This window comes from Scomber scombrus, chromosome 22 (genome assembly GCF_963691925.1).
Source record: "Scomber scombrus chromosome 22, fScoSco1.1, whole genome shotgun sequence".
In the NCBI taxonomy this organism is placed as follows: domain Eukaryota; kingdom Metazoa; phylum Chordata; class Actinopteri; order Scombriformes; family Scombridae; genus Scomber; species Scomber scombrus.
The window spans coordinates 4,244,180-4,257,297 of record NC_084991.1 but is presented as its reverse complement, the minus strand read 5'-3'; the positions used below and the strand labels follow the sequence as shown (position 1 = coordinate 4,257,297).

The 13,118-nt window shown below is 37.9% G+C and overlaps 1 protein-coding gene across 1 annotated transcript; it reads left to right on the top strand.

The window, feature by feature from the left end:
- The first annotated feature begins 264 nt into the window (after nucleotides 1-264).
- On the top strand, nucleotides 265-12,822 carry LOC134004804 (homeodomain-interacting protein kinase 1-like). The gene is made up of 10 exons (XM_062444198.1): nucleotides 265-306; nucleotides 10,476-10,676; nucleotides 10,786-10,977; nucleotides 11,068-11,249; nucleotides 11,472-11,595; nucleotides 11,694-11,804; nucleotides 11,921-11,998; nucleotides 12,103-12,344; nucleotides 12,477-12,622; nucleotides 12,743-12,822. Exons 1-10 carry the CDS (start codon nucleotides 265-267, stop codon nucleotides 12,820-12,822), a joined length of 1,398 nt encoding a protein of 465 aa, XP_062300182.1.
- The last annotated feature ends 296 nt before the right edge of the window (nucleotides 12,823-13,118 follow it).

Sequence of the window (13,118 nt, the reverse complement as noted above, 5' to 3'; positions counted from 1 at the left end):
GAGAGAAAGAGGGAGAGTCTGTGACAGAGATAGTGTTACTTCACAATTCTGCTTATTTAACTAGAGCCTCATAAAGCAACAAGAGTGACTCACCTAAAGGCTACAGTGGTGACTGTCCACTGCTAACAAAGTAAACTAACTCCAGCCTACTGATTCTTGTTGATTAGCATGTTAGCATTTTAGCATGCTCAGGGATCAGTGAGGGCAGTCTGGTGACAGTCAGTCCAGCAGCTGACACGCTCTGACGGGACCGAAGTAGCCGGGATGCAGAGGCATTGTCGCGCTATCCTGGGTAGCCTGGCCAAGGTACAGGATTTACAATGAACTCCGTCATTTTTAGTTTGAAGAGGTCCCACGCCAAACTTCGCCTTGACCTGGTAGGTAGCTGAGCCCTATCTGTCAAATTATTTTGCATCTTGAGGAAAATTTATAATTTTGTCCGATATAAACACAATTGACTTGACTTAATGAAGTGATAGCATCAGTCTGAACACAGACTTTAAGTTTACACTGTTTTGTGTTGGTGTGCAGTTTAACTGAAACACAATATTTGTTAAAGGTGCTGTGTGTAGCATTTAGTGGCATCTAGTGGTGAGGATTTAGATTGCAACGAATTGAACATCCTGTCCCCCTCCAAACGTGTAGTAGAAACAAATGGTGGCTACGAAAAATATTCTTCTTATTCTGATGTGATTATTCACTCATTCTAAATATGATTTTCCTCGTCTGCCAAGTCTGCTGGATGTCACTCAATTCTACACACTGCACCTTTAACACATGTCACATTGAAATCAATAGGGCTGCAGCTAACAGTTAACGGAAAACGTTCTTAATTTTCGGAGGAATTGTGTAATTTATGAAATGTGACAAAAATGTCTTTAAATCTTCATTCTTCACGTTTCTTGTGTAGTTAAACAAGAGACAAAAAGAAACAAAAAACAGAAACAACCGAAAAACAGCAAATCCTCAAATTTTAGAAGCTAATTTCTGTCAATTGACTTTTATTGGTAATTATTTAACCAATGACTTCAGCTTGTTAGCTACTTGGTGAAATAACTGACGCAGCCATGTGACACAAAATACTGTTTCATGTAAGAACAAATAATAGATGATAGATAATGATTTACTTTTATCCTGAGCACTAATATTACATTTTCAATCAACATCACACAACAAAGAAGTTCTTTTCCTCTTAGTTAAACCCTGCAGCTGTTTGTATTCAGCCTTTTCTCCCCTACTTTATGTCTGTTTGGCTGATTTTGAATGATGCCGTTCAGGTTTATGTTATTTTGCGTGAAAGATAAAAGACTAATAAGGTCCAACAGTGGTTCAACTGTTGATGAGATCATCTCATGAGGCTGCAGGTTCAGTCCTTTAAAGGCAGTCAAAGAGTGTACGTCAACAGTTATGGATTCTTTTTTTTAAAGTGTCTTTGAGAGAGAAACCAAATCCCTGTTTACACTTTGTACGACAGATGAGCAACAAGTTAATATGTGAAATGTAAATTCGTCAATTGGAGCTCTCAGTGATGGCCAAGTACATCTGGTTGGTTTTATTACCGGTTTTGTGTGCAATGTACTGAACGGAAAAACACTTTCTAAAAGAAGGCTAAAGACTTACGTCATCTTCACACTGATGCACTACTGAACTACTTTAAAATGTTGTATTTTACTTGATTTTATATGTTGTATTTATTTTATTTTTTAGCTACTTTTACTATGTGCTATTTTTACTATTCTTAAATTACTACTATTTTTATTTTCCATCTTATATAACATGAATGTTTCTTTTCCTTTGCTTCTTTTTAACATTGCTCCATGCTAATTTTAGGCCAGGGGTGTCAAACATACAGAACCGACCCATCAAAGGGTCCAATCTAGCCCACTCAATAACTTTGCCTACTTCATGTAAAATGCTGATTCAGAGGGGTTTTTTTTACCACCCAGACCAGAATACAATTCTCTGAAAAAAACAACAAATACATATTGTGTTCTTAAACCATTCATATATTGAACATTGTGAAAAATGTTTGTCAATCAGCAGCTTCTGGGCAAAATAATCTGTAAAAGACTGAGATGTAATGTTGAAATTGCACTTCATTTTTCTTAAGGCATCTCAGGCTGTTCATCTGTTTTCTACATAGATGGTTTGTTATAGTTAAGTTATAATATATATTATTTGTATGTTATTATGCAATGGTATTACTGGTCTGGCCCACTTGAGATCAATTTAGGCTGTTTGTGGTTGACATCCCTGTTTTAGGCCCTTTTAATGTGAAGCACTTGGTATATGTATTTTTTGGGTTGTAAATCATTTGAGCTGCTTTTCTTGTATGAAAGCTGCCGTACAAATAAAGTTATTATTAGATATCACTATGAAGCATGTCTTGGTAAAGTATTCTATAGGTGATTACTCATTGGCTACACCCAATGTCATGTTTATTGTACGATGAGCCGTTTTAAAAGCCAGTAGTCTCTTTGTGTGTAGCTTTTTTCACGGATACGTGACTTGTATCACCACACATGTTGTCACTGCCACCCATCAGGGGACAAAGGTCCTTTCTACTACCTGCTGCTATGTGTGGAGGGAAGCATGGCTCATGAGTCAGTGGATCAGCATCCCGGGTTTGCCCTGCCTTTGTTTGTTAAAGCTGGGTAATGCTGAAACTCAACTGGTTCCCGCGCCGACCACGCTTGTGCACGCCTCCTATGTTTTTTCTGGACGCAAACACCGCACAGCACTCACTCACCACATTATAATGATGCTGGCAGGTAAAGCAGCAGTTATTGAGGTCTTCGAGGTTAGCACTAACAGGCTGCACGTGCATGCTATTGTTATATGAAGTGTTATATGAAGGGGATTTGATTGAAAAAGGCTTTGCGTGTTAACAAGATGCAGACCGCCCCCCCCCCCCCCCCCCCCCCTTATAACATTTAACAACGCCGGCACCCGCCTGATCAACGTGATGCTAACTTTAACCGCTACACGGACGACGACCTTACAAGGCTGAGTTCGTCGTCTTTCTACCAACTCTACCAACATTTGTGCATGAGCTTGGCAAACAGAATGCTGAAAAGTAAAAAAAAAAAAAAAAAAAAAAAAGTAATCCACTGCCAGGCTGCTATTTAATGCCAGTCTCATTCGGGAAATGGAGCCTTATTTTTCTCTCACACAACTTTGATGTTTTTTTTTCCGTAAACCTCGTTACGGGGGTCAGATTTTTGGGTGATGTTTTTCCATGTTTGTCTGCAGAGCCGGGCCGCGGCACCGGGCAGGGCTGAGGGGCACTTTGGCACACAGCATGGAAAGCCTTTCAAAAAGAGTCCAACATAAACGCTCCCGAGGGGTATAACATCCCAAAACATACTGATTGCTATAATGTTAGCCGCCAGTCTGAGAACTGAAATCATATTGTGGTGATATAAATGAACTGCGGGACACTAATTAGGTACCGGTCACATTTATGGTCAATGAATTAAAGAGATGACCCGGAGAGACGATGACAGGCGTTTGTGTTGCCTGGATGCAGAATAACAGTGTATGTAAAGCATTCCACTGACTGCTCATTCAAGTTATACATAGAGGAAACAGTCAGGACACTAGATTTACTATTATGACAACTTTCTTTTGGAAATAACCTTTCAAAAACCAATATTGTATCAGTTGGACTAACATTGTCTGATTTCAGCTTCTCAAATGTGAGGATTTCCTGCTAATCTAATGAGATCTGACAATTATATAATTGTTTTGAGTCATTTTCTAAGGAAATTCTGTCATTCCAGCTTCTCATATGTGAACATTTTTCTGGTTTCATGAGTCATCCGTGACAGTAAACTGACTATCTTTGGGTTGTGGATGGACGGAGGGGAAAACAAGATATTTGAGGACTGTGAGAAACAGCGATCCGATTTCTCTCCGTTATCTGACATTCTGATGACTAAACAATGATCAGCAGATTAATCAGTAATAAAATGAATGATTAGTTGTGGCACTAGTCAAATATTAATCTCACAGGTGATATTTGGCTTAGTTTACAGCTGGCTTCGTTGTGATCAATCTTTTTTTTTAGGATATTTACTTACTAACAGTTTATGTTTCTCACTACATTTGTCAAACACAGCTCAAGCTAATATGATTATATAATATATATATATATATATACACTGATAACAAACAGTACCAGTCAACAGTTTGTACACACTTTCTCATTCAAATGAAGCCTTTATCAACCACCAATTTATGCTAAGGCATGTTGTTATTAGCTAATAAGGACAGGATAAACACATATGAGTGTATCTGAACCATACAAGATCATAACCCTACAGCTACTGTCACAACATATAGCAAGAAATATAGTTTTTGCAGAGGAAAATGTGGAATCCCCATAAATCTGGAGAAAGGACTTATCTTGAAGGAGATAAGAGAAGATAAGATAAGATGTATTTTTAATGATCCCCATTTAGAGGAATTCAAATTGACACAGCAGTACAGTGGGAAAAAGTAGCAGCGTATGGGTGAAAATTTACTAAAAATAGAATCAACAATAAATAAATCAAAATAGGATCAAATAAATAAAAAATACTATATACAGTAAACTGGATCTTTGTGAATGTGAATGTTCCTGAGATTTACATACAGAATATACCCTCATACACATAAAAAATCTGAGTTATACACATCCTGATATTTAAATAGTAAGGTAAAGTAAATACACTCTTGTTGTACTTTTTATCTCTGTGAGTGAGTGAGTGATGTATTGAGTCTGAAACAGGCCTCTGTGCACCAACTAGCAATACTCACATTAAATTTAAAATGACTGATAGAAATATAGAGATAAAGCAAGAGGAAACCCAACATAATAAAAAAAGAGAGTGCAGCTTTATGTGGCAGACATGCTCGTTTATGGCAGATGTGTGCAAACTATGGAGCTTTGCCGCCATCTTGTGGCGTTTTGACGCAATTGAAGATATTTTCAGGACATTAACGATGTTAAAATACATTGCATGGGATTTAAATATTTAGTGGTTTGTTTGGCATTATCATTATTATTATCATTAACTCTATTGCTGTTTATACGTGTTAAACCCTTCGTTTACAGACATTACACCGCTGTGTAGCTTCTTGTTTAGCTTAGCACAGCTGGGCAATAACGTCACATAGCGTCCCGGTGTTATGTCGAAGTCTGTTCCCCCGTGAATATGTGTCCCCCCTTCTCCATAACCACAACCAGTCGTCTTCTGAGGTGCTTAACCTTAACCCCAACCAGCTAACTGTAACCTAACCGAGGCTGTGGTGTTATGAGAAACACCGTTTTAACAGGAGGGGGGCATTATTTGAGGGGGGAACAGACTTCGTCGTAACACCAGATAAATAGCCTAACTTAGACTGGTTTGGCTTGTGTAAGTGTTTGCTATGTTGTGTTCATGGTCGGAACAGAGAAGAGGGACTCACCGTCGTAAACTACTACTGCTGTTATTCTCAAGGGAGGAAGACTCTTCTTCATCTGCTGAATCCTTCCTCTTCAAGTTTCTGGTGCTCGGTTGTCTTTTTGGTTTATCTGAGGTCGAAACGGGAGCTTCGACTTCACTGGTTTCACCCATCTGAAGTGTCTTAGAATCTGGGTATTTTAATGACGTGTTAATGAAAGGGTTAAATAAAAATAACAATACATCTGTCCACAATAACCCAGGCTCGTGACTATTTTTTGAATATGGCGGAAATCCAAAAACCGACCAATTAGAGGAGAACAGAGGTACTCGTTGCTACGTTACGCTGAATGGGCGGAGCCAATAGTGTGGATTCTGTTATACCCACGTGGTTATACCGAAGGCTGAACAAGTAATCGAAATTGTATCGATATCGCAATATGGCCTACTGCAATATTTGTTCATGTGTGTCAAAATAATATTTTAAATGAAGTATTGTGCTGCTGCAGAGACGTCCAGGCCTTAAGAAAACACCATAATCATTTAAAAAGTTTTTGATTGAGAATATGAATAATGATGTAAATATTATCATTCCCTCTAATATCGTAAATCATATCACAATTGCAATATCAGTCAAAATAATCACAATTAGATTATTTATTTATTTATTTTTTAATATGCAAGCCCCATTTATACTCATAGACTGTAATACAACACACAGCATACTATTTTCAGTCCTTCCAGCAAAATGCAGAGTTTTTTTGTGATTGTTGCGGGCAAAAATCCTTGATTATGCGGCACGTTTTCTTAAAAAATGCGATGGAATATGCGGGATATTTATGCAATTTTATGCGATGAAATTGCAAAAATGTTGGGAAATTGCAAAAACTGCGGTTTGATGAAAAAGAGAAAAAAAATGATTCCCCTGTTCTCACTAGGCTACTACCTTAATGTAAAGAGTCATTTCTAATTGCTTCCTATGATAAGCAAGCATACTACATCACAGAAAGTGCTGGGAATATTTAAGTTCTCATCTTGTTTTATTTCAGACCTTAATAAACACATGACTCAAACTTACAAAACATTGATGAGTCAAACAAGTTCTGTAGCTTTACAAAAGGAATATGCTACAACTTCTGTAAAAATGAATAAATAAAATATTAAAAAATAAAATGTGTGCTTCCTGTTTTACAGAGGTAGCTATACAAAACAGACATCTTCTGTTAAAATAAGTACTGTAACGTAAATGTACATACTACTAATATACTTACAACTGTAAGGTCTTTGAAACTAGTATGATTTAACCCACTGGTAACAAAAAAGTGCAATCTTACAACTGTAAAGTTGCATCAACTCCTGGATGAAACTACAACAGTCCACTGTGAAAATGAAAACCTGTGGTGCAACACAGAGTGCAAAAATAATTTGCCCCCACTGTCATGTAATACACCGGGAAACTGCTTTGCACGGTCATTTGCGATTATTTTTGTTGCGGGATTTGGGGCTTTTCGATGACGTTCACGTCGCGTAATTACGTCACTTCACAACGTTCCCATGGCAACAGGGGAAAATGGCTGCTCTTGTGTGAAGTAAACGCAACATTTTTATTTATGCGGTGAAAGTGCGGCGTCTATAAAAAAATGCGGCCCCCGCATAAATATGCCGACTTTGGCTGATTATGCGTTGAATTATGCGATCGCATAATCACGTTTTTCTGGAAGGACTGTATTTTAATAAGCAGTTGGGGTTGATTACAGTGCATTTGATTAAAAGATTTGCGTAAGGTTTTCCATTCATTCCATAGTATACTGAAACATTAATTTAATCAGTGAGAGAGAGGCTGCTGCTAGACATGCCTCAGTGCCAGCAGCACTTAATGAATTAAAATCTGTTCTTGTTTATATACACACAAAATAAGAGATAAGAGGTTTATGACACCACGAGCAAAGTGGATTAAAAAGGACAAGACATATAGATGCTATAGAGCTTGTAGCCTACTGTGTGTATATCTCAAAAAACTTGCTGCCAGAAACAGGAAAAAAAATGCACCCATGCATATTAACTTAAGTATGCAAACACACACACTTACACACAAACACACACCAAGCACTTTATTAGGAACACCTGTTGGGAATTCTGGCTCTTTCGATTGAGTCACATCATTTGGCTCAGTTCAGCAAGAAGGGCCGACTCCTTCGGCTCCCAAACAGCTCTTCATTACTTACTACTTCTTGCTTTTATAATTCAGCCAAATGTAACTTTTATGATTTGTATATGTGCACGTATATCATGTAAGTTATTCAGTGTAGTTATGCTAGACTTAATCATTTCCAGATTACCATTATGTTTATGTTTAGTATAAAAATATGAACGTAAAACACCAGACACTATTTCAAGTGTATTTAACAATTTATTTATATGAAATGTTGTAAATTAGATTAAAAAACTATCCAAAACAAATACCATTCCAAACAAATCACATTCAAAATGGAAATATAACAAAGGGTAGACTGACATTAAGAAAGACACTATGCTGATCCAGTTTATTCCCACTGTTGTTATCTGCCCTTAATATTGTATGTTGTAAATGAGATAGAAAAAAAATATCCAAAACAAATACCATTGCCCCTCAGCCTACTTTAATTTTTTGTGTGCGCCTTTCTCCTTAGGTTTTAAGCAAGGTGAATTGTAGAGTTAGGGGCTCTTGGAGGCTCCCATAATTAACATAAAGGAGGGGGCTCAAGCTTATATATTATCAGTTATGAAAATAAAATGATTTTTTTTTTTTTTATAAGTAAATGTATCCTTTTTAGTTTTCTGATTTTTATTTCCTGAAAGGGAAAACACAGGACAAGTGATTTACAGAGCAGCTGTACTGTAGTAGACTAAAAAGGAAATTCATTTCAGTTGGGCTTTAAGAAAAGAAAGACTGCAATCCTTTTGAAATATTTCATAAGTATGGTGTTCAATGCAACAGGCCTGTAGTCACCGTTCCCTTTGGGGCAAGGTATTTTAAGAGCAGATGTAATGATTGACTTTTACCACAGAGTAGGATGAAGTGGGAGTCTGCAGATTTAAAAAAAAAAAAAATCTGACACCATGCAGGTTTAAGTCCTTCTACACATCTCCAGATAGATAGCCCATCTGGCCCTTTTTATTTCTGAGTTTCAGCTTCATGACTCTGTCTGCACCCTCTCTCTCTCTCTCGCTGTCCAACTGTTTCTCACTCTCTTTGGTGCCACCACCAAATGAAAAGAGCAGAGGATGTTTGGAACTGGAAAAGTATAAAAGAGTTGTAGAGGAAGCAGGTCAGCAGATAGGACTATGTGCATAAACAGTCATGTTTATTAAAAAAATATATATCAATGAAACAGGTGCAAAATGGACCCTGAGAAATTGAACAAAAATATGTTAAGTTGAAGCAAAACAGCAACCTGTCACATCTGTACTGTTATTCCACAATTCTTAGAACCCTACAGTACATTTTATGTGGGTTAATGTAATGCGGATGTGTCTGAAATCACACGCTTCTGTTAGTACACTTCTGTGTAGTAATATGTTAACACTGTACTTACACTTACCAAAAATAATGATTAGCCCGTTAGCAAGCTTACGTTAGCATATGTGTTATCGTTTGCGGTACCAAATCATTACAGACTGCTAAATTAACCTAATGAACCTACTGATGGCTTAATATGTGACAAAGGTATAGTGGTGCTTGTGCAAAATACACATGTATAATTTACATTTGTATAACACAGCGACGTTCACTGTAGTTATTTCCAGTTTGAAAAGTGGTGCCTCTCTTTCCACTACGTTGCCAAGATGCCAACCTTTTCACCGTTTTGAGTGCACCATCCGGGTACTTTCAGTGCACTACATTCCATACTTATCAGTATGAACACACTTATGCACTCAAAATATTAGGTGTAAGTACAGCAGTATGAAATATGAGACAGCATTAGTCTGTCAAGTGGAGCCATGTTTACTGCAGCTAAACCAAGGAATCTATAAAAGAAGTAATGGTCATTATGTCACTGTGTAGCAGCATCATTGATAACTAGTTCATGTTTGATATATTTGTTGATGTATATTTCCTCAGTTTGATTGTTTTTTGTTTGGCTTAAGGATGTTTAAGGATATTTAACTAACTCTGACAGGCCATATTAATTGAGTCCAGCCAGTTATTATCAGAGCCATTAATAAATTGATCTGGTTATGATTGCAGTCTGGTCAGTGATAATAGATTGGACCTGCCCTGTTTGGTCATGTATCATGATGTATCCTGGACAAACACACACATTTACATAAAAAACATCATGTGATGTGATTTAAAAAAAAAATTTTTTTTAAATGGTTGAAGGTAAAACAACATAGATATGATGGGTTATAGTGGGACTTGCAATACCCGCCCCATTAACCTCATTAGAAGTCACACCAAAATGTTGTATTTTTTTAAATGACACATACGTCTGGCACTAATGCAGAAATCATGTGATGTCACGTAACTGAGAATGTTATAATGCACTTTTGTGACATCATATACAGAACATTCTGAATTTGGGCAATTCTCTGTTCAGAGTTAGAACACTCAACCTGTGGATCCACATAACCAGTTAACTAGTGTTAAAAAAAAGGAATTACAAAGATCAAACTTGAAAATTCAACGAGTTAAACAGGTAAATCTGTTTCTTTTTGTTTCTGTAGTCCAGTCATGTTGCAAGTGGATGTTGGGATTTAATGTAAATTCTATAAATGGTGTTTCATGAATCATTAGTGACCTATTGTTACATGTTTAATGTTTTACTCAAGTCAGAGGACAGGGAAATCATTTCTTATTCACTTAATTTTAAAAGGTGACGTGTAACACTGAAGTTGCACTGATGCCCTCTAGTGTGCAGTATAAGAATAATATGTTGATGTCAAGCAAAAGTATAACTTATAGATTGAATAGTTAGTCACATTCCTGTTGGCTTAGCTTTAAGGAAACTTACTTACTAAATGCCATTTATCAGTTGCCTTATCACCCATTTTCCCTCCAACTTTCAGAACAAAACTGATTCAACTATGGAGGACACTAGCAGCAGTTCATCCTCTAGCGATTCTGTATTCACAATCCCAATCAACTACCGACTTGTTGATTTTGTGGGAAAGGGCGACTATGGACTAGTAGCTAAATGCATACGCAGCGACACCGGTGAAGCTGTGGCCCTAAAAATCTCAAGATATTCCTACACTGCCGCACAAGAGGTAGGTTAACTTTATTATATTTTAGGTATATTTTCATGTGCAAAGTTACAAGAGAAAAATTCTATTTTAACAAACTGCTGATACCTAAACTTGAATCATGAATCATCAGGCCTCCATATTACAATACCTCATGGAGAAGAATCTGGACCAGAACAACATTGTTAAGTTCTATGACTGGGACCAGATCAAGAACACTACGAGTCTGGTGTTTGAATTGCTGGATGTGAACCTGTCACAATACATGGCGGAGCACAGTGAGAACCGCCTACCTCTGAAGGACATCAGATTCATCATCAAAGAGGTATGAATGCAGTATCACATACACAGATTGGAAGATCTATCTTTTTTGAAACAGTCTGAAATGATTTTATAACTTATCCTGTACCTGCAGTTGGCCACAGCACTGAGTGCATTAAGAAGTGCCGGAGTGATCCATTCAGATATTAAACCAAAAAATATCATGCTGGCAAAGGATCAAAAGCAGCTTGTAGGAGTAAAGCTGATCGACTTCGGCCTGGCGTTCCATACACGTGAAGCTGTGGTGGGCGGTTATTACCAAATACCTTATTACAGGTAAGGTGTATAAACAGAGACACTGGTTATCATAGTGGGACTTCTAGTATAAACAGAGACACTGGTTATCATAGTGGGAGTTCTAGTAGAGTATGTTAATGTATTGTGATTACCTTGTATTGATGATACTGAATATTTCTGCTGAGTGAAAAGTTGTATTTACAGTCTCAAAACGATGACAATGTTCTTCATTCAATGTAATGATTTTCCCCTCATATTCAGGGCACCAGAGATTATACTGGGACTCCCTTTCACAGAAGCCATTGACTTGTGGTCCCTCGGTGTGGTGATGGGACAGATGATGTTTGGTTCATTGATCTTCCCTTGGTTCGTCGAGTATAGTCAGGTAAGCAATACTTGAATCATCCAATGTAAAGAAAGACTGAGGCTGATTCGTATCGTACACATCGAATATTTTGATGTGACACTGTGTTTTGTCTCCAGATGAAGACTATCTGTGAGATCTTGGGCCAACCAGCAGACCATCTTCTTGATGCGGGTCTAAAAACAAAAGACTTCTTCATCAAGAATTCTAGTGACCAGTGGATGATGACGGTATCGTATTTAACTTTAGCAAAATCATATTCGACATTTGTAGGTCTTAAATTATAACAGATAAGATAGATACCCTATTACAGAAAGAATAATCTTTAGTTGTTTTCCTCTTCTAGACATATGACCAGTACTCTAATAAAATCTCTATTGGCAAGAAGAGGTACCCCTTCAGCTCTCTGGATGATCTGAAAATGGTAAGTTGTTAAGTAGGTTGTTGAAAACATCTTTCTTTGATTCTCTTTTCATGAATCAGAATAACTTGACTGTTGTTGGAATTGCACAATGTTTTAAAATGTAGTTGAGTAAGGAGATGGTGAGTGATGAAGAAGCTCAAGAATGGATGCAGGCTGTTGAACTCCTGAAAGCAATTTTTCAGGTGGATGCCAATAAGAGGATCACTCCCACCGGAGTCCTGAATCATCCCTTCATCACCCAGAGCTATATCAGTGAAACTCTACAACCAGTTGCCAATGAGCCCAGCACCCGTCAGGCCTGGCCTGACATAATGAGGGCCGAGACTGCCATTGGGGCTGATTGCAGGTACAGTAGCTATTTCCTGCTGCTGCTAAGTGTTGAAGTGGTACAGAGGCTGAATATACAGCCCTGTGGATCAATACGTTCTTATCTTAAATGCAAAATGATGGTGTTCATGTCCGTGTTGTGTGTGTTCAGTACCCAGGACTGTCAGGGTGATAGAAATACCACGTCAGAGTACAGTATTGAAACCCTAATGCTGGATCCTAAACATGTTGCACTTCCTGACACCACCAAGGAGATCCAGACAATCACCACCACAGAGCTGGATCAAACCACAACAGGTATGAATTACTAAGCTCCACTTCAGCCTGAAAATGTTGAGAGCTTCCACATTGTTGTTAATGTTGTTTTAAATTTCCCCAATGTGGGACTAATAAAGAAATCATTTATCTTATCCTCAGAGTTCCTCAGAGGCTTGTCCTGGTTGAGGAAGATATGTAGCTGTTGTGGTTCTGCGAAAGTTTGGCCTGAGCCTCAATAGTCTATGAGGCTGTAGGTCTAGTAGTCCTGGATGAGCTATAGGTTTGTGTATGCTTAAAACAAACTATTTTGAAGTTTACAGTTAACATTCAGCCTTGTCTGGAGCCGACAGTATTTGAACCCAACCCAGTCTACAGTAGTTTGTGAAATAGTCGTGAAATAGAATTTTCCCCAAGTTCCCCAACTAATGACCCCAACCGGTCGAGGCAGATGGTCACCCACTTTGAGCCCGGTTCTGCCTGAGGTTTCTTCCTGTTAAAGGGGAGTTTTTCCTTGCCGCTGTCGCCAAGTGCTTGC